The following is a 21,822-nucleotide window of genomic DNA, read 5'->3' as shown; positions in this document are numbered from 1 at the left end:
AAAGCTGCATTACTGATCGTGTTTTACATCGTTACATTATTGCTTATTTAAAAATATATATTCGTATGAATATAAATATACACGACTATCAAAAAATTTTTGGAAAATATGGAGATTATTATAGAGATTCATATTGCTATCAAGAAGTTTATAATCTAACTGTTTTTAAATAATAACTATGAGGTAAAATCGCTTTCCTGAAAAGTATACAAATGACAAGAAATAATTAAGATCAGACATCGGCATCATTCATATTTATTAAACTCTTTTTTTTCTTTTTCATTTTTTTTTTTGTTTTTACAGAAATTCCAATAATCGCTCGGGAAAATTCGATAAATATGAGTGATTACGAAGTAATTTCGTTATCAAACTTTCAATGTGTATGATTACGAAATTCTGATATTTATAAAAAACACGTAACTTGCTGAGGATCACTAAGCGGTAATAATAAGTTTACATAGTTTTAAAAATGTAGTATGGCTATATAATGCTTTACACAGTAACATTTAAATTATATATTTATATATATTTATATATATCTTTAAGCAATTGACAATTTAATTATTAAATTCAATCACAGCATACAATATTATATATACGAAAGAGCTCTTTAAGTTAAACAATATACATGAAAAAAATATTGGGTATTATATAATTTAAAAAAAATTTGAAAGCTAAATATCCTCAATTCACGTGACTAAATTAAAGAATTTAGGAACAATCCTTGCATCGCATGTTAAAAATCGTTGAACATACAAAAAATACAGCTGCACCAGAAAAAATTTTGATCTGACATTATTGAAGAGATTTGTTACAATAAACATTCTATTCTCTGTCCTCTTAGTTATTGCGTCAACGGAATGTAATATTCAATAATGAACTACGTCTACCATGATCGACGAACGTAACATACGGAGCTTTTAAGTAATGTCAAGGCCTTTTTTGCGTATTGTCATATACATAAGTTTCATGAAATGCAATGTAAGATTCATAAATATCAGATTCTTCGTTTTTTCCCTTTGTATAATAGAAACATGTGTTTTAATTATCTGATATAAAAATAATACGTCATTGTTGAGGAGATATTAAGAATTATGTGAACTAACATCAAGAAATTAGTGTTCCTGTACAAAAAAATGTAAAGTAAATTTGCAGGAAAAAAAGGAATTGTTGCTACGAAATAGACTGCAAAGATTCGAAGCGTTGTCATCACATTGTATGAGTGTATGTGTGTGTTATGTCTCAAGATAATAAGCTATTTTTTAAAAATATTTTTATTCAAAATTTTCTTTACTTTTTATACCATCGTATTCCACTAGCGCGTGCACACACACACACGCACATGAACCTGTAATTTTATTAAAATCTGAAAAATATACCAAAATTTTCACGATATATTTCGTTTATATGTTTGAGAAAATGGTAGAGAAAAAATATAGAGAGAAACAATAGTACATTCTCAAATAGATATGATTTTAATCGCGAGTTTTTATAATAAAACCATTGTAATGAATACTTTTAGATATTTATAAATTTAAAAAAAGAAAAAAAACAAAGATTATTATAGTACAAAGATATTTATAGTAGGTAACTCTTAGACTTACTTCTATATCTCTTTGATGATACATATATATATATATATATATATATATATATATATATATATATATATATACACGTATATATATATTACAATATGTACATTAGATAAATCCCAATATCATCACAAATTCGCTGTCACTCTTGTTATAAGAATATAGTTCCATATAGAAAACTAAGTTTCTGTTGTCACTATCAGCACGTATTTTATAGTTTTATCTATTAAGGTTCCCGAGAGAAAAATGTACAACTCATATTCGTGTGTGTATGTATGTGTGTGTGTATATATATATGTGTGTGTGTGTGTGTGTGTATATATATACACACCCTCCCATTCGTACTATAAATGTATTATGATATATTACTCATCATGGCTGAACACGCAATTGCTATTTAACAATGGCAATAATAACTTTCTGATTTTTTAAACAATAATTCATAAAACATTACACAGGTACAGCCTGTACAATAAAAGTGAAATATAAACAAATCCTATCTCGATTCGCGATTAGAAATTCTGTACGTCTTTGATACATAAATTTTTGCGTACAATGAAAAGTGATTCTGGCAAATTGGAAAAAAAAAATAAATATGTATATATATATATGTATATATGTATAGCCATTTTTTGCTTGGGCATTCTTGTCTTGTACAAGAATTGTAAAATTACCAAACTGTAAGTTCGTTTAGAATTGTAAATATTTTTTGTGCCCTTCTGTATATTTAATTGAAAATAATAAAAAAGAGAAGAGAATCGTATAGGATGATTCAGTTGTAATGTGATCGACGTTAATCGCTGTCTTTCTATCACACAGTTATGATATTGAGCTCGCTACTTAAGTGACGGAAGTAATGTCCAAAATTATCATATATGTTTCATCACCGTACACAATCACCTGTTCGCTGCATCATACGCTGTTTCTTGCTCTTCATTATGTTTGGTCTAGAATTCGGACTGTGACTAGTATTATTGTTATTGTTATTATTGTTTCCGTTATTGTGAAGTGCGTGCTTAATTTTGTTTTGACCAGCTATATTGTTGTTGATATGATAACTGCCTTTGAAATTCTGTTGGTGATGAGCTGCAAAAAAAAAACATCGACAAGATAACACCGAGGCAATACAGAATAAACTCGAATATTATATTATTCATATCATCTCTTTATTACAGCAATTTTGTAATACACACAGGTAGCAAACAGAATCGCTTGAATGCCATACCATGAGTGATTCCCTTGAAGGTTTTCTTTCCCGGATAAGGATGAATTTGACTATTATAAATGTGCCTATCTTTATTTTTATCATTATCGTTTTTTCCGCCAGTGTTCGGAGAATTGCCACGACTGCACTCGGAATCCTTAAAGACAAATTAGTGATCCAATTATTAAAAACGATCTCATTGTGCCACACATGTCATAATTATGTTTTGAGTTATACAATATTATTCTCTATTTCTATATATATATATATATATATATATATATATATATATATATATATATATATTATGAGACGTGAAATAAAGTCAATATTAAAGGAAGATATTACTGATATAAAGAAATATGATATCGATATAATGATACAATAAAAGATTTAATAAAGATATTTATTTTTAAAATATTTACTGTATCACTGGCAGGAGCTGAAAGGGTAGATGCATCAGAACCAGTTGAGCTTGACAGAGAATCTCCTTCACTTACAGGTAGTGGGAATGTTTCTTTGATCCATCTACGGTAATCTATTACTTCGTCGGTCACGCGGATTATTCTTCCTAGAATGCTACATATAATAAAAGTATATCATTTGTTACAGTTTTCGATATCATACAAATAAAATAAAATTTAGAAAAAGAATATAAAAAAGAATTATAGGTCTTACTTTACCTTACTTTACTGGCGTCATTGGCTAAGATATTTAAGGGATTAACTGCTTGAGTAAGAACAAAATAGGCCCAATCAAATGCATCTTTTACATATAAAGCGCCGTAACTACTACGGCCAATATCATTTCCGGGTGTCAGTGGATCTTCTATACACAACAAGGATGGTCGATGGCCATCTATCATGTCTCGTTGAACCTATTAATTAATATAAAATTATTAGTAAACGCTTCTATATGTAAAACTCTAACTACTGTAAATGTAAAAAGTTACTAAACCTCCTCTTTAGATATGTAAGTACCACCATCCTTTACACGAATACCAGTGTTAACATAATTGAAATTTCTGCCATATAGTTCTAGAAATTCAATCAACAGCACCCCTAGATTGGCATCTGAACAAGAAGCTTTTTTTCTTGGATGCATCTGAAGCAATCAAAGAAAACAATTTTGATTTTAATTTGATCTAATTAGCTAATTAGGATTCTAACATATTTGTTACGATGATTAAACTCACTTGTAAAAAACTAATGGTCATGAGTATTAGACTATAGGAGGATATACCACCGGTAAACACTTCGTTAAGATCTCTCTGTAGTAGGAATTGTTTCAGCACCATGACTAGTTTCTCTAGCACTGGATATCGCCTCTTAAAGGAGTTTATTAACTCTGCAGATTTGACACCATTGTTCATGTTAAAACTGATGTCCACTTTAATCTCGCTTTCTTTGTCGGTCAGTTTGACGATCGGCACACTGGCCTTGTCCAACACTTTAATAGATGATGGCTCAGCGATATTTTGATCTAGTAAAGCACGTTCCAAAGTACGTAATGGAAGATTTGTCCACATCCCTATTACTACCAAGTCTATGTCACTGTAATAGTAAAAGATGGAAGATATATATGGTATGTAATGATTTTTATTATATGCAATTATATACTAAGTCATATTTTTCTCATTATTTTAGACACATTGTATATGAATTAAATATTTAAATTTTTTTTAAATTTGTTAGAGAGAGTATTACCTATTTTATGAATAATTTCATAACAAACAAACATTAAGTTATGATTTTTATATAGATATCTTTGTATATCAACACATACCTTGTAGGCAAATATAAACCAGTACGAAAACTGCCAAACACCTCGACTTTAGAGTCTGGCCAGAGATCATAAATTACTTGTTCTATTCTTTTTACAACTCTTATTCTTAAAACGTGCTCTTCGTGAGAGGGACACATGTATGCAAAAAAATCTTCTATTTCTTCATGTAATCTAAACAGAATACATCATTATATTCAATGCACAGTATTACCTAGAATAAGTTTTTAAATATTCCTAAAATGTCTTTTTTTATTTTCATTGTTCAATTATTCTCTTTTAATATATATATCTTGAATATATAAAAAAGTTGCACAAGAGGATAAAAATAATATGCAAAATATTCAATTGGTAAAAAGATTTGATCCTAAGTGTATATATTATGTAATATATACTCATATTATATTTTAATATTCATTTAATAAATGTTTCCTTTATAAGTATTGATCCAATAGAGCTTACAAAGAATCAATATGTTAATCTGCTATAATGAATATGAAAACATAATTAATAAATGCAAATTTCTATACAAATATTGTTTAGAATTTCCGTCGAGCATTATTGAAGGTATCTTTGCGAGATACTTTCATCTTGTCCTTCATCTATAATCCCCCAAAATGTCCCTTGAATTGTATATCTAAATATAAAACATGTTTACAATTTTTTTTACAGCCCAACGAATTATAATGATACAACTTTAAACTTTTTGTAGCTGTATATGGTTTTATTTGTAAACCTACATAGTTGATGTCTGAACGCAAAGAGATGCATGGCACCTCGTGAAGCCTTACACAGGCACAAGAATATATTTAAATCGCAAATTAAAATAAAGAAATTTCCAAACATTTAAATCATAGGCTTCGATTCCCAGCATTCGCTTCTAAATCCAGCTACAATCGCCGTCCCGTTTAGCCTTGAATATCATATTTCCGGGAGCGTCGCGTCGAGACACTCTATACAAAGTACACCTAACCTAACTAATAACCATATGGACCGTGTGGCGAGTTTTCTTGACGAAAATGAAAAAAGACGCTATCGATGATACTCACCCGATCACTCCCCTGGAGTATTGCTTATTCGGCACACGCCAGGGACAGCCACCGTACTCGCCCACGAGGGCTTCGTAATTGTAATTCATGCCGTAGGTGCTCGCGCGATTATCGCTTTTCCTGCGCGACGGATTGTAGTAATTATTGCAGGCGTTGTGGGGTACGCGATGCTGTTCGCCGTTGCCGGCGGCATTGCCGTGAACGGCGGCGCGGCCGTTGTTACCGTTGCTGACATTGCCGCCGTTGGCATTGCCGTTGTTGTTGCTGCTGTTGCTGCTGCTGCTACTGCTGCAGCCGCCGCCGTTATTATTACCCAAGCCTAAGCCCGTGGTGGTGCCGGCGGTGCCGGTGTTGGATGACGGCGTGGTGCCGGCCGTGGTCGTAGCCGCCGCCGGGCTCGTGTCCAGCGCGAGAAAGTCCTGCTGCAGCCGCACGCCCATCGCAGTGTTCGCGTCGTTACGCAGGGTCAGTACGTCGATGCCCTTCTCCACCTCCCAGATGTGCATCCACAGGTTCTTAGCGGGGCCGTACTGCTCCGGTTGGTACCAACCGATGGTCGGATCCATTAAATTGGCGCCGTGGGACGGGAGAAACCGTCGGCGGTCTCCTCCTTCCGTGCCCTCGTACGTTTGCGAGTGTATATATATATATATATATATATATATATATATACATATATATAAATATATACTGTGTGTATATATATATATGTGTGTGTGTGTGTGTTGTGTGTGGTGTATGTATGAATGTGTGTGTGCGTGCGTGCGGTCGGTCGCGCGTTCTCGACGCCGTGCGTGCGTACGGGCGGGCGCACCACGCACCACGTCGCGTGTCACTCCCCTTCAACGTCGCGCGCGCCTTTATCCGTTTATGTCACCCTTTTTACCTCGTATATGTATCACTCTGAACCGAGCCGTCGACACTTGTCGCGATATCGCGCACGTCGTGTAATATCCCGGTCCGTCGGTCGGACCGTAACCTGCGCTAGACACTAAACTAAACGCGAGATATTCATACACGGCGCAGGAACGGGTCGAGGGACACGACCGCGAGCCGAGCCCGAGATTCGCCGACGGTGCCCGATTAAGGGGGTGATTCCTAGCGAGATATCGCGAGATTCTGCGCGACGCTCCGTGAAACCCGTGCCCAGTTGTTGTTGCTCCAGTTCGATTCGCCCGTGAAAATGCGCCCATCGCCGGGATCTTTTCGCGAGAGTTCCAGGACAATCTCGGGATCAATCCATCCTCCCTTGGAGGCGAAATATAATCGCGCGAGAAGAGATATTCTCTCCTTCCAACTTGCATCCTTTACGCCTGCATTTTCTGTCGCAATTTTTCTCCTCTCCTATGCCTGAAGGTATACTTGTTTCATTTTTACGCGCTAAGAGCAACAGATTCTTTTTTTTTTTTTTTCAAAAGCTTTTCAAATAAATTTCCACGGATATGTAGAATATATGTAAAAAAATTTATTTGATCTAATTAATAGAATTCTTTATTGCTACACGTTATGATAAACGTATGATTAATCAATTTTTTTTTTCGTAGTATATATGTATGCTTAATAATTGATAGCGATATCATCTTTTAGATGATATCAATTTTTGAAAAAGGGCGTTATCTCAAATATCGCGTTTCAACCATTCGAATAAAGATCGTTATCGCATATAATTTGCCAATTCGGCGAAACTCGCATAGATATCGGTTTCAATTTCCCGAATAACTGCAATTCGAGTCGAGAATGCTTGAAAATAACATGAAAATAATATACGCTTTTTCATAATTACAATTGTGTTATTTGAATAATTGTCATTTATTACAGCTTGCCGCTCCACACATGTCTGGACAAGCCTGATGTATATAAAGCAAAGTTTCCGGAGCGCGATTAATGATATGAATTGTTTCTCAGTTGGCAGGATTGCGTTGCTTCATGCGCGTATCGTTATGCAATTTATAACATGTATAGTGCACCATTTTCAGGAATTTATAAGATTTATTTATTTAGCAACGCATTATGTACATTTTTTTTTAATTTTTCTCTTTGATATATATATCTAGATATATATATATATATATATATATATATATATATATATAAATAATATAATATCCTTTTGAATGTACGTACAATTTGCGACACTTTCGCAATTCATTTTCAGTAGAAAATGTACATGCAACATAGGCAACTAAAAGGAACAGACCTAAAAGATGCAAAATGACATATATTTGCAATGTCGAGTTAGATGTAGATACAATATAAGCAAGGTTGAATGAATTATATATGTGATCTCACGTTTTGACATATAAGAGACATTCGTGTTATGTATACATTTTTGACAGATCAGATGAGGAGAAGCATTTCGTGTGAACCTTTCTCGTCGAGACGAGTAACAATCCGTTACACATGATGTTAAAGCTGAATAAATTCATGTGTAAGATTACACGCGGATTCGTGCAATGTGCGTGTGTGACATACTGTGTGTACGAATATGTAGGAGATATCGTTGTGGTATGTGTTTATATATATAGTGTGATATTTTTTTTAAGAAATTTACGTCGAATTATTGTAAAGTCTCTGATATTTCTTTTCTTTTCTTTTCCTTTTTCCTTTGTTGAAGAAAGATTTTTTTCTAATTGTAAGTTCTATAGTTTGAAAATTTTTTCTATATAATGAAAAATCAAAAATTAACGCATCGTATTATTATTCGTCTTGAAACAAAAGATTCGATTGTATAGGTTTCATAAAAGCGAGAGAATAAAAAATAATATACAGTAAATTTTTACAAATAAAATTTATCATATTGCCATACGTGTGATTTCGTATATATTTTATATAACAAAATATTTATAAAATCTATCAATTTATACAAGGAACAATGTGTGAAATAAATATACTGGATACATGTCAATAATTACAGTGCAATGGTCCATCCATGGAACCTACGTTGTATACTAATGATGTATTAATTATGGAACGAATATCGGTTAGATTACAAAGGCTCAAAAAAGGCGACATTGTTATTTCTAAATGTCCTACCAATCCGAAACAAAATATATGCAAGCGAATTGTAGGCTTGCCTGGCGACAAGATAAGGAATGGTCTGAATATAACGACGGTAAATAATTATATTAAATAATAATTATATACTTATGTAATAATATTATAAATCATAATTTATAAATAACTAATTATTGTATGTACTGATGATACATATATATCCTTTCAGGTACCTTATGGATATGTTTGGTTAGAAGGTGATAACAGTAATAATTCTACAGATTCAAGAGTATATGGACCAGTACCTCATGCATTGTTACGTGGACGAGCTTTATGTAAAATATTTCCCTTGAGAGAGATAACTATGTTTACAACAAAATGCGTAACCTAAATTAATTATATATTAGAGATATATTTTCATCAAGTAAGAATTATGGAAAAATAATCATGGAACAATTCTTAGGTTAGTTTAAGTTAACTTAGAGTAAGAGAAAACAAAGTTCTTTACATATGTTTATGTATTAGATTTATGTAATGTTATATACAGATTTGAGGTGTGTATTTACGTGTGTATTTCATAATCCTTTCAAAAATATATAGTCATATTTGTTTTAATTATAGATATTTTATATCAAGTATTTTCTATATACTTGGTGTCATATGACAAATAATAGATTATTTCCGCAATAAGATAATTACATAACTTAAAATCAGGCATGTAGAAAGATACAAGTAAATGATAAACAACATTCTTTTAGCGGCTTTTATCCGTAACGTTGGAGGTCGGTAAAGTCAACGAGTATGATAGAACACACATACAAACCGATAATATAAGCAGTTTCTATATGTGAGAGGTGATTAGTAAAGTCGAGTGTGTCGTGACAAGTACTTCGATTTCGTCACGGTATGAATATATTTATCTCTTTTTACTTTAAAGGGCCTTTTAAAGAAATCATCAAATTTCTTTCGTCGTAATAAAAGATTTTAAAAATATGTTTCTATAAAGAACTAAATTATAAAAATTAGGTTAAGCTACAAAATTAGACAATTTAAAGATAAACGAAAATATCGACAGAATATTGATAAAAATAAAGACAATAATAATCATTATAAATAGGACGATTTCAAATCTAGATGCGTAAAAAAAAGAGAAAATGATCTTAAATTAATTAAAAGAGTGGCATAAAGTATATATTTTTTTCATATCCACATGATATCGAAAATTTAAATTCGGCAAAATTAATATCGATATTATATCAAAATAACTGAAATTTGAATTGAAAATATTTAAAAATGTTTACAAATATTGAATTACAGAAAAAAAATTTGTTTTTATAGTTATTTAATTGTTTATATATTGGTGTTTGTTATTACGCATTTATCTGCGCATTTATCTAATGCTGCAAAAAAAAATATATATTGCTAGAGAGATAACTTGTTTAAATATCAATTTTTTTTTGTTTTGTTTTCTTTTAGTTTTATTTGATTTTATGATATAAAAGAGTTATTATATATATTTTTATTTATAATTTAAAAAAATTAAAAATTTTTTTGACACTACGTTTTCTTCAAAAATTTCACCACCAAAAGATTATTTTCGAAAAACAACATATTTCTGTCTCACACACATATATTAATTCCCATAGAAATATTACATCACGTTATTGCTAATTTTTTAATATACTCTAAAATTTTCAATATCATCTTTTCTTCAAATTTTATGGAAGAAAAGTGACAGAGCGCAAGAGAATAAATAATAATTTTTATTTTTACCAGAGATATCGAGAGATACGCATACATTTGAAAGAATTGATATCTCATATATGTAGTGTATACATTAGTTGAAAAAATTAACAGTTTCTTTATACTCGGATTTAGATGGCTACTTTACGATGGGGCATTACTAGCGCGGGAAAGATCGCGCACGATTTCACGTTGGCGTTACGTACTTTGCCAGCGAACGAGCACGAGATCATCGCCGTCGCGGCGCGACAATTGTCGCGCGCGCAAGATTTTGCGAATTTCCACAAAATCCAGAAGGCCTATGATGATTACGAGAAATTGGCTTTGAATGAAGATATTGGTATATCAGATGCACAGTAATACTTTTCGCTTTCATTTAAAATATTAATAAGAATTCGTATTCTATGGATCCATCGGTGCAAGAGAATTTCCATCTAAATTTTAATATAAAGTCTAGATAGATATGTTTAAAGTATAATATTATGCATAAAGATGAACATATGTCAAGAATAATTTTGTTGCGAGGAAAAATATTTATATGTATTGTTTTTTTTTTTAAGACATTGTATACATTGGTGTGATCCATCCTCAACATTTCGATATCGCGATGTTGATGCTGCAACATGGCAAGCACGTTCTGTGTGAAAAGCCATTGACATTGAATTTGAAACAGACTACAGAATTGATCAATTATGCAAGACGCAAGAAGTTGTTTTTGATGGAAGCTGTATGGAGCCGTTGTTTCCCCGTATACGACGCCATCAGGAAGGAACTCGCATCTGGCAATATCGGTGACATTTATCAAGTGATCGTGTCTTTCGGTTTTGGAATATCTAACATAGATCGAATAAGGTTTGTATAATATAATTTATTAAGTTAAAATATAAAAAAAGAGAAATAAAAAAGACGACGGTTGTCTAAAAGATGGTAATGATTAATTTTTTTAGGCTGTTTGTCTCTGAATTAATTAATCAAAAATAAATTTTGTATGATGCGTTTCAGTAAAAAGGAACTGGGCGGCGGCACAGTTATGGATCTTGGCATTTATTGTTTGCAATTTTCTTGTTTGGCCTATAACAATGAGATGCCAGAGAGTATAAAAGCCTCTGGTATTTTAAACGAGAATGGTGTCGATATGTCCATGTCCGCTACCTTGCTTTACAAAGGAGATCGTACTGCGACAGTTATGACACAGGCATTAGTCAATTTACCAAATGAAGCGTATATCTGCGGCACCAAAGGTATGATAAAAGTGCCGAGTTTCTGGTGTCCAACAACAGTCGATCTACCGAGTGGCAAATTAAACTTTTCGCTGCCCGAATTAAATGAAAAGACTAACTTCATAAATTCCGCCGGACTTTCCTATGAAGCGGCTGAAGCTCGCGAGTGTATTCTAAAAGGTAAATATTTTGCGATATATTTCTTTTGTGAAATTTATAAATTATAAAAATAAATTATAATATAAGTTGCTATATAAGTATGCTATATAAGTATAAGTTTGTCTATAATAATTAAAATTTACTTATGTACTGACTGATTTAATATAAAATATTCTTGTCTGTATAGGTTTGATAGAAAGTCCGAAAGTGACGCACGATACATCTTTATTACTAGCGAGATTAGAGGATGAAATACGTAAACAATTGGGTGTTGTATATCCTCAAGATGCTTAAAAAATTAGGAACATTTTTTACAAAAAAATATATGTAAAATATGTACATATATAATTTAATATGCACATTATATTATATATGATATATATATAATAATATATAAGTACAAGATTTTTATGATTGCAATATATATCAATTATCTTTCTATATATATCAATTATCCAAATCATTTTTTTCATGTGCATCGAATACACACATACATAAATGCAATTACAAAAAATTAAATAAAATTTATGTATTAATATGAAAATTTAATCTATAAAAATATACTTCTATCTTGCTTTGTATTCGCATATCTACAATTTTCAGTTTTATAATCGTTCTTTGTATAACTTCTGAATTTATTGCACGAATTATAACAGAAATTTATTAACATGGTCAAATATTTTCGGGTATTTATATTCGTTACATAGCGCATGCGCAAAAAGATGGTCTCTTCAATCACACTACTGCACCCAATACACATCACACATGTGATTTTTGACACATATCATTACGGTGATTGGTTGTGAAAAGGAAACTGATACACTGATTATTAGTTTATATATTAGCGTCATAATTAAAGAAAGAAATTCACTATTGAGATGTATGAAAGTACTCGCGTGTCACCGCGAGTATTCACAGCGATACAAAATGTTGATATTAAGGAGCTATCACTGTGTTCGCATAAGGAGATCAGGCCCATCTTACCGTGTTTGGTTAGAATGAGCCTCATCTCGCCGCTTGATATAACGAAAGAATGCGTGGAAGGTAGAAAACAAGTTCTGACGATATTGTCTGGCATTGAATCCGTCAATTCTATCATTGCCCTCTTATCTATTGATTTCCACGCTCTAGAAACCGATGTCCGACAGGAGCAGCAGTTGAGGTTAAGATTTATATATATTTGACTTTATTATTATATTTTTACACATCAAAGAGAGATTAAATTTTGTCATAGAAATGTTTTTTTCTTTTTAAAATAACTTTAAAGTTTATTGTCTTTAATATACAACTTTTATATACAATAGGAATAATATTACATGCTATATATAATTGTTTATCTTTTTCAGACAAAAACTTGGCAGTGTACAGCGAGATAGTGTACTGGCACAATCATTATCAAGTGGGCTGGCTCTAGAGTTTGAACGTAGTGAATCCATTCGCAGGATTAGACTAGTACTTAGCGAGATTCTGTTTATAGCGTCTCAGATACAGGAATTGCAAAAGAATCAGGAGTTTCAGATCAAGCAGTCGGATCTGTTCGACAATGCAGTCTATATGGAGGAAATAAGTTATGTCATCTGCATAGCACTTGCCGAATTGCCAACATTGCTATCCATTCTCGATATTGCGGAGACTCTGCTGCATGTCAAGCATGGTCCAGATATCATCTGCTGGATTGTCGCCAATAGTCCGGACAGTTTTTCGGAGGTGTGCGCACACTTAATTGCTAATGGAGAGCGACAGGAGGAATCTGCATTAGGTAGGATTAGGACACAAGCCATTACGATGCTATGCCAGATGAATCCGAGTCAAGCCTTGGCGGTCAGAGCGAAATGCGTAGAATTATGCAGGATGCCCGCTCTGGCTATCACTCTAAGTCTAGAGCACGAGAACGTGAACAGCTCACAGCCCGAAAGTGACGTCGTTGCCTTTGTATCTGGCTTGTTACTAGGCAGCGATCAACAAGTACGTTCGTGGATTGCGATGTTCATCCGGAATGGCCAAAAGCGCAAGTGGGAATCTCAGACGGCCTTGCAATCGTTACGGGAGGAATTGCTCAAACGATTGCAAACAATCGCTTCTCAGAGCACGGACAGTCAATTAGCGGAATCGCAAGTCGTGCAAGCAAGTGCGTTGCTGAGACTTTATTGCGCTCTGAGAGGTATTGGAGGCATCAAGTTTCAGGATGACGAGGTAGCGATGATCGTGCAATTACTAACATCGCATCCGCCGCCGTCGCCGGCTGGTGTCAGATTTGTCTCCCTCGGTTTGTGCATGTTGATAGCTTGTCCTTCGCTGATCGGGCATCATAATCTAGAAAAACGCAGTATCGAGTGGGTGCAGTGGCTGGTACGCGAGGAAGCCTATTTCGAGAGCGCGAGCGGCGTTACGGCCAGTTTTGGTGAGATGCTGCTGTTGATGGCGATACACTTTCACAGCAATCAGCTGTCGGCAATCTGCGAATTAGTTTGTGCTACTCTTGGCATGAAAATACCCATCAGGCCAAACAATCTCACGCGGATCAAACAGATCTTCATGCAGGAAATCTTTACCGAACAGGTGGTTACCGCTCACGCCGTCAAAGTGCCGGTCACGGCGAATCTGAATGCTAATATTCCTGGGTTTCTACCGGTTCATTGTATCCATCAATTGCTAAAATCACGGGCATTCGCAAAACACCGAGTACCCATCAAAAATTGGATATATCGACAAATATGTGCCAGCGTGCCTCCGCTGCATCCGGTTCTACCGGCTCTGGTGGAGGTCTACGTGAATTCCATCCTAGTAACAAACAACAAAACGTCTGAGCATACGAACAAGCCTATCACTGAGAATGAAATTCGCCGGGTGTTTCAGAATAGCGTGTTTGGAGCAAATTTTGATTTTAAGAAGAATTCCATCAACATTATGCAAGTAGATATCGATGTGGACCATAACACTTCAAAACCTTCGCTCACGTCTCAGTTACTGCTACTGTATTATCTCTTGTTATATGAGGATGTGAGATTGTCTAACATGCATACCTTCATATCGCAAGGCCGAAAGCTTAAGTCGTACTCGACGGAATTTTTATCCGAATTACCAATTAAATATTTATTACAACTAGTTCAACGGGATCAAATGAATTACGCAAGTCTATTTTCGCCACTTCTTCGGTTATTAGCCATTCACTTCCCGCATCTATCCCTGGTGGACGACTGGCTCGATGATGAGATGATTAACATAGATTCTCCCATCGCGAGTTACGAGAATACGAAGATCAGCGACATCGCGATCGTCGAGGCATTTAGTCATATTAAAACTTGTCCTTCGAGGACAGGAAGATTATTGAGACAATTGATGGCGATGAAACCGACTGAGATTTGGCCTCACGCTGAACTGATCATACATTATTTTAAAGACATTCTTAATGAACAAGTTCCTAGATATATACAAGGTATATGCATTATTTTAATAATTATTTAATAACTTCAATTATTTAATAAATGTACCTCAAAAGAACTTTCTCTAGTTGTTTTTTATTAATGTACATTTCAATTAATAATTAACATTATTAATTATCATTATTAATATAATATTGTATATAAACACATTTAAATTTTATTATTTATTAAAAACTTGAAACTTTTTTAAATTTCAGAACTTTACAAACAAGTGTGGCTCAGGCTTAATACTGTGCTACCGCGCTGTTTATGGGTTCTTTCCATAAACGCATTGTTAATAGAAAATTTAATAGTAAAAAACGTTTTCTTAACACAAGACAATATCGTATTAGATCCGTTGCAAGTACTGAGATGTGACACGAGAGTTTTTAGATGCGCGCCGATTTTATCTGTGATTCTTAGGTAAGTTGAGATATATGATTTTCGTTAAATAAAAGCTAAAAATAAAAGTTACATTTGAAATTATTTTTATAATAAAAATAATCAAATTATATTCAATAGGATTTTGCAAGCCACATTGGCCGCATCGCGATCTCAGTTATCAAGGCACATGCAAGACAAGCCTTTGACCGAGAAAATCGGGCAACTAACGAGCGAAACAGAGAGAGAAGATTTGAGAATGGCTTTGGTGGCCGGTCAGGAAAGTGCGGCGGTGCAAATTTTATTGGAAGCATGTTTAGAAATGCCAGAAGACAGGAATACTCCTGGACAAATGTGGTCACTTCGAGAAATACGGAGTGTTGTATGCTCGTATTTACATCAAGTCTTCATAGCCGATCCGTCTCTGGCTAAATTAGTTCACTTTCAGGTATATGTCCGTAATATAATAAATTTCATATAATCTAATATAAATAATATTTTAATAATATAATGTGTGTGTGATATATAATACATATCACACATTATATGTAATACATATCACACATACATGATCTATCCATTACATATCTCAATCAAATGATTATCTAAATCTACTAGAATTAATTATTTGTAATTAATTCTCTAGTACAATTATTACGATGAATATCCTTTATTTGCAGGGCTATCCACGCGAATTATTACTGATCACGGTTTCCGGAATTCCATCTATGCACATATGTCTCGATTGGATTCCGGAATTGTTATCGCAGCCCGAGCCGGAAAAACAAGTATTTGCGGTTGATTTGGCTTCGCATCTGGCAATTCAATATGCTCTACCGAAGGCGTTGAGCGTTTGCCGATTGGCGATCAATACTTTGATAACATTATTAGGTGTGTTATCCGCCAAAGATCGATTCGTTCTTTTTATGCCGGTGTTATCGTCATTGACGCGGATATGCTTGGCCTTTCCTCCGTTGGCCGAGGACACCACGGGTTTATTGCTTCAACTTGGCAGAGTCAGTTCGGCACAGGCAGCTCTAGGCGACAGAATGACAAACTTGTTGTGTCAAGAAGTGAACGCGACGTTTTGTACTCTGTTGCAGAAGGCAATATTGCAATCGCGAGTTTACTAAAACGCGACTTAATATAGTAACAAAATTGCGTGTTTCGAGAGTTCTAAAATGTATATTATGTATATATATATATTTATATAATATAAATTATCTTTTATTTTCTTCATCATGGATCTTGTTAAGCGACTGTCAACTTTGTGATCTATTTTTTGAGTCTTGTATGGATTAGAGATATCTTTGGTATATGTACGGCGTTAATAGAATTATAACGCATATTCTCGCGATCGCACAGATAACGTGATTATGTTAACATAATTAAATCAAAGATATGTACAAAATATTGTTAACCATGCATGGCAATTTTAATGATAATCTTTTTATATAAAAATACTTTTTATATGTATATTTTGATCTTAAAAATAAATATAGAAAATTATATTGAGTCAGTATATATATAAATATATATATAAATGTAACAATAAAGAAATACGTTTTAAGGATACACTATCACATATTTACAAGATTTATTACATACTTAAAACACAGAGGATATATTTTATATAATTCTTTCTACTTGTTCTTTCATGCCTACAATAGTTTGTCAAGTTTTGAGCATTGATCTTTTTTTCCTAAATTATAAACTTCAAGTAGAGATTATTGTATTTCATTACCTTCTTTATACGAAACATAATTATTGAAACTCATCTGAATGATATCATTACATAGAGGGTTTATGTATGTGTTTTAAGCAATAATCTACATATTATGAATGTACATCCATTTTGGATATATTACACATATTCAGATGAAGCATTTGTTAACATATAAAGCTAAAAATGAGTCTGTTTATTCTAAAGAATTTAACATCAAGAGTTGTTTCAGTACTTTGGTTTGACTCGTCTCTCTGATTTCACCAGCTAAAAACATCTCGTCCACAACAGTGTACACCTAAAACAATCATTATCATTATACATAGTAGAAAACAAATGATACAATTAAAACAAATCAAATAATATATAAAATTTCATAATATTAGTTACAATAAAAATTATTAATTTATTTATAAATTTCATTAAATTAATTATAAGAATAATATTAATATAAGAACACTTTCAAAAAGAAAAATACCTTGTAAAAATTAAAGACTAAATCCAATTCGCATACATTATGAAAGTATTCGTTTAACACCTCTACAAAATTATGAATCGCTTCCAAGTAACAGAGATTATTATCATTAACATCGACGCAAATACAGAAATATAAACCTGCATACCGCCTATACACTATCTTGAAATTGCGAAACTGAAACATACATATTTATTTTGTACATATAGTGACTATATAATTCACATGTAGCACAAGAAGGCACTATCTTGTCCAACTCACTTCAACAAAGTTTGTGTGTTTTGCATCTCTGACAGTAACAACTGCATGAACTTCTTCTATTAACTTTTGTTTTTCATCATCATCGAAATTCATGTACCATTTTGCTAATCTAGTCTTACCCGCTCTATTTTGTATAAGGATGAAACGTATCTGTAAAAATGTATAAAGTTTGAAGTACTTATTTATCCTTATCATTTAGATATTTCAATACAATTGTTAATATCATTATCACTGTGAATGTAAGATAATTATCAAAGATGTATTTCCTTATTATTTAATAAAAGGGATTTTTATGCGATATAAAGACACACTCTCTAATCTATCAAATTTTTATAATCAAATATCACATCCGAATTTATCAAATATGTATGGTCTGTCAACCACCTGACAGAAATCGAAACGTCAATTGAGATGGCATTTTGGAGCATATTTTTTTCTATATTTACTCGTACTCTTATCACTAATAAAGGATATTGATTTGTTTTGTAATTATATATTTCACATACCATCTTCGAAATCGATCAATTCGTCACTTGGCGTAATAATTTCTTTATGAAATTTTTGTAAACATAAGATTCTATCAATTCCCCGCCCACTGAACACGAACGTAGCGGTAACTTACGAGTTACGAGAGGGACTCGTCTTGAGATTGTAACGCTTTTCTTATAATCTATTGCAACTGCAAGCCATACGTTGCTCTGCCGATATATCAAAACACTGAATTATAAACTATCGATAATTAAGAGATGAAATTTACTAATCTCATAAAAACTTAAATAATTATATAATTTTTACAAAATTATCAATAGAAACAGCAGACAGATTAAAATTCCGAGAATTTTAAAAACTTCTAGAATTCTTGCGAAGATATTTCTGATAATCAGATATAATTATGAAAAAAAAAAAGAATAGATTGCGTGAAATATGTATATTTCATAATTGAAAAATACACAATAATTGCTTATTCCCGGCAAGTAAAGCAATTTAAAAGCTATGATGGTCGCTTCTTTTTCTTTGTTGTTTATAATATTCTGTTGTATAATGCTATTTTATCGCAATACGTTGTGCTATCTGCAATTTGCAATGGAGATACATGGCGCAATATGTCTTTTTTTCAGTTTTTGCATATTCACATTTCAAACATAACAGTTTTTACATTTTAAATCGCCGTGTACAATAATAAGCGCAATAATATAATAATACGAATATATGTAAGTGTGATCCATGAAAAGGAATGGATTCAAAATTGCTAATTTGAAAAATAAAATTTCGATTGTTTAAGATTTTTTCATTGCACAATTCATCATATACGTACTTTATTGTCAGTGCGCAACAAAGTAAACCAAAGAGTAAAAATCTATCGCGTCAGTCGACTAATTTTACTCAATCGCGGCAGGTCTTGGATAAAGTAAAGTAACATGAAGGAATTTATCGTGGTCAGTCAGTCAATCGGCGGGCTTCTTATCGTCACTATTATCCGGGAAATAAGCGTCACAATATCGTAGAAATGAAGGGAAGAGCAGGGATAAATTATTCACCTCTTTGGAGATTCAAACTCTCTTTCTTCTTTATCTGAAAAAGGCTAATTAATATTTAAATAGTAAGAAAGTAAAAAAATAAATTAATAAGAGAAAATTTAAATCAAAGGGAAAGAGATATGCAGAAATATCTGGCAATTTTTTAATAAGTAATTATTTAATTATAATTTTTGAATTATAAAAAAAGAATAGATAAAAGAATTTATTTTTTTAAATTATAAAATTCCTAATTTTCGATAGGATAAAGAATGGTTTAAAAATTTTTTGTCTTTTTCTATTTTTTTCACAGTTTTCTCTTTCTATTTTATTTTTTTTTTTTTAGTAGAACTACATAATTAAATTCTATAATATAGTTTAAAATATATATTTTAGAGAGTAAATTCTCTTTTTTGTCCCAACACATATATAACTCGACATTCTATTATATCGCTACAACTTCAATATAGAAAAATAAGAATTTTGTCAAGAATGAAGAATAATAGATTTTAAATATTCTCTTAAATCAATTATTTGCTTTAATCAATTTCAATTTCAATTTAAAATTAATCTTGAATTAATTCTAATTTTGAATAATATATAAAACGGTTTTCCCGAATAAATCATCTTTGATCCCATTACTTTTTTGCCGGTGACGATCAGTTCACCGTCCGCCGGTGCTGAACAGGATCGGGGGAGAGAGAGAGAGAGAGAGAGAGAGAGAGAGAGAGAGATTTCTCCATTGTTAATTCTCCGTCGTCGGATGGGATGTTTTTAGTCTATCCAATTTGTCGGCAGCGATTGCGCGCCCAACTTTCCGCTCATTATCGGACAGAGAGAGCAGCAGCAGCAATCGTCGATTCCTCGAAGGAGGAACGACCCGAATGACCGAGTTGCGCGACAGATATCAAATATTAATTTCGCCAAGCGCAGCACGCGGTATTTGCATTTAATTACTGCGGTTTGCGCAAACCGTGCCATCTCGCTCTCCCTGCGCCTCCTCCTCTTTTTTCCGCGCCGGCTCCTTTCTTATTCTGTCCCGCTCCGATTATATCCCTTTCTTTCTCATCCGGAGCAAACCACTCTCTCATGCCGCTGTGTTCATCCGTAATTACTCGAAGAGAATTAATGTTACGTAACGATAAATCGGAGATCTTCAATGGAGCTTTTGATATGCTCGAGTGTCTTATATCAGACATTCGCTATAAGATCTTGATGAAAGTAACTTGAAACCACTTTCGGTTAATTTTATATATGTCGGATGGCAAAGAAATATGCACACACTTTCTACACGATGAATGACCACTCGCGCATTCTTTAGTCATTTGTCATAAATATGCATTATTATTGGCTTCGTGTAAAAAAAAAGAAAACTAAAAAGAATTAAGAATAATTAAAAAGAATTAAAATAACATATATGTAAGATTACATTTTTAATTAACAAGGAGAAAGAATTAGCAAATTTTTCTTTTCTCACTTAAGTATAGAGAAAATTAATATCTAAAGTATAGAGAAAAAGTATAGAGAAAATTAATATCTAAAAATTAATTGTTCTTACAATTCATCTTTCAATTTTCTCCAATAATCGCTATGCACTTTATAAATATCTAAGGAGAAAAATATATATATATATATATATACAGAGTGTCCGAAAATTCGCGCAACACCCTTTAAGGAAAGGTGGAGGGTGTTATTCTGAACAGAAAAGTCCTGTATCATTTTTTTCTATAATGCTTAATAAAAGAGTTATTATTGAGTGAAGTCTGGCCTATCATCGCCGATCTTTAGCTGGACGCACGATCGGTGAGCCGCGCGCCTGGTAGTGTGCGTGAGCGCTCAGATGTATGACAGCTCACCGACGTGCGCCCGGCTGAAGATCGGCGATGATAGGCCAGACTTCACCCAATAATAACTCTTTTATTAAGCGTTATAGAAAAAAATGGCACAGGACTTTTTTGTTCAAAATAACACTCTTTATGTTTCCTTAAAGGGTGTTGCGCGAATTGTCAGACACCCTGTATATATATATATATATATAAATTCGAAGAGATTTTTCACTATCGAAAGAAAATCCGTCTTTAGATGAACACGTGGCAAAGGCAAAAGACATATGGAATTTTGCGAACCGTTAGAAAGGTCTGCTGATGCAAAACTAGAATTGCCGCTTTCGACTGCAACGACAAGCGGCTAATCCTGATATACGATCTATGAAGGATAGCCACGTCATAAATTATATTAATCTCTTTGCCTTTAACGTATATATTATTATGCGCTGAGTAGTTCGAGCGCGTCGCGGCTAC

At 33.0% G+C, this 21,822-nt stretch overlaps 5 protein-coding genes across 10 annotated transcripts; 3 read left to right on the top strand and 2 right to left on the bottom strand.

Moving 5' to 3' along the window:
- Positions 1–1,681: 1,681 nt before the first annotated feature.
- LOC126850987 (non-canonical poly(A) RNA polymerase protein Trf4-1-like) lies at positions 1,682–6,710 on the bottom strand. Of its 2 annotated transcripts, none has more exons than XM_050594479.1 (9): positions 6,517–6,710; positions 5,631–6,250; positions 4,585–4,755; positions 3,995–4,352; positions 3,757–3,903; positions 3,483–3,676; positions 3,225–3,378; positions 2,821–2,956; positions 1,682–2,681 (listed from the first exon to the last, which is right to left on the bottom strand). In XM_050594479.1, exons 2-9 carry the CDS (start codon positions 6,194–6,196, stop codon positions 2,479–2,481), a joined length of 1,929 nt encoding a protein of 642 aa, XP_050450436.1. In that variant the 5' UTR covers positions 6,197–6,250; positions 6,517–6,710; the 3' UTR covers positions 1,682–2,478. The 2 variants fall into 2 exon arrangements, with proteins under 2 accessions (XP_050450436.1, XP_050450437.1); XM_050594480.1 differs by having other exon boundaries at positions 2,493–2,681; positions 2,789–2,956; positions 6,517–6,656.
- Positions 6,711–6,845: 135 nt separating this feature from the next.
- LOC126850994 (mitochondrial inner membrane protease subunit 1) lies at positions 6,846–9,528 on the top strand. Of its 5 annotated transcripts, none has more exons than XM_050594497.1 (4): positions 6,846–6,986; positions 7,967–8,135; positions 8,545–8,742; positions 8,854–9,185. In XM_050594497.1, the coding sequence occupies exons 2-4, from the start codon at positions 8,031–8,033 to the stop codon at positions 9,013–9,015; spliced, it is 465 nt and encodes a 154-aa protein (XP_050450454.1). In that variant the 5' UTR covers positions 6,846–6,986; positions 7,967–8,030; the 3' UTR covers positions 9,016–9,185. The 5 variants fall into 5 exon arrangements, 4 of the variants coding, with proteins under 4 accessions (XP_050450454.1, XP_050450452.1, XP_050450453.1 ...); XM_050594496.1 differs by lacking the exon at positions 6,846–6,986 and adding an exon at positions 7,758–7,891; XM_050594498.1 differs by lacking the exon at positions 6,846–6,986 and adding an exon at positions 7,764–7,891 and having other exon boundaries at positions 7,972–8,135.
- On the top strand, positions 9,387–12,170 carry LOC126850991 (trans-1,2-dihydrobenzene-1,2-diol dehydrogenase-like). The gene is made up of 5 exons (XM_050594489.1): positions 9,387–9,528; positions 10,503–10,707; positions 10,928–11,219; positions 11,370–11,767; positions 11,934–12,170. Exons 2-5 carry the CDS (start codon positions 10,503–10,505, stop codon positions 12,038–12,040), a joined length of 1,002 nt encoding a protein of 333 aa, XP_050450446.1. The 5' UTR covers positions 9,387–9,528; the 3' UTR covers positions 12,041–12,170.
- Positions 12,171–12,495: 325 nt separating this feature from the next.
- Positions 12,496–17,058, top strand: LOC126851185 (integrator complex subunit 2). Its single transcript, XM_050594862.1, has 5 exons — positions 12,496–12,908; positions 13,093–15,182; positions 15,387–15,591; positions 15,691–15,997; positions 16,230–17,058. The coding sequence occupies exons 1-5, from the start codon at positions 12,625–12,627 to the stop codon at positions 16,680–16,682; spliced, it is 3,339 nt and encodes a 1,112-aa protein (XP_050450819.1). The 5' UTR covers positions 12,496–12,624; the 3' UTR covers positions 16,683–17,058.
- Positions 17,059–17,129: 71 nt separating this feature from the next.
- Positions 17,130–18,659, bottom strand: LOC126851186 (AP-2 complex subunit sigma). The gene is made up of 4 exons (XM_050594864.1): positions 18,515–18,659; positions 18,009–18,158; positions 17,751–17,924; positions 17,130–17,570 (listed from the first exon to the last, which is right to left on the bottom strand). Exons 1-4 carry the CDS (start codon positions 18,515–18,517, stop codon positions 17,469–17,471), a joined length of 429 nt encoding a protein of 142 aa, XP_050450821.1. The 5' UTR covers positions 18,518–18,659; the 3' UTR covers positions 17,130–17,468.
- Between the last annotated feature and the right edge of the window lie 3,163 nt (positions 18,660–21,822).

Source organism: Cataglyphis hispanica, chromosome 7 (genome assembly GCF_021464435.1).
Source record: "Cataglyphis hispanica isolate Lineage 1 chromosome 7, ULB_Chis1_1.0, whole genome shotgun sequence".
Taxonomy (NCBI): Eukaryota; Metazoa; Arthropoda; class Insecta; order Hymenoptera; family Formicidae; genus Cataglyphis; species Cataglyphis hispanica.
Note: the sequence above shows the minus strand (reverse complement) of the source record. Positions and strands in the feature narration are given on the sequence as shown.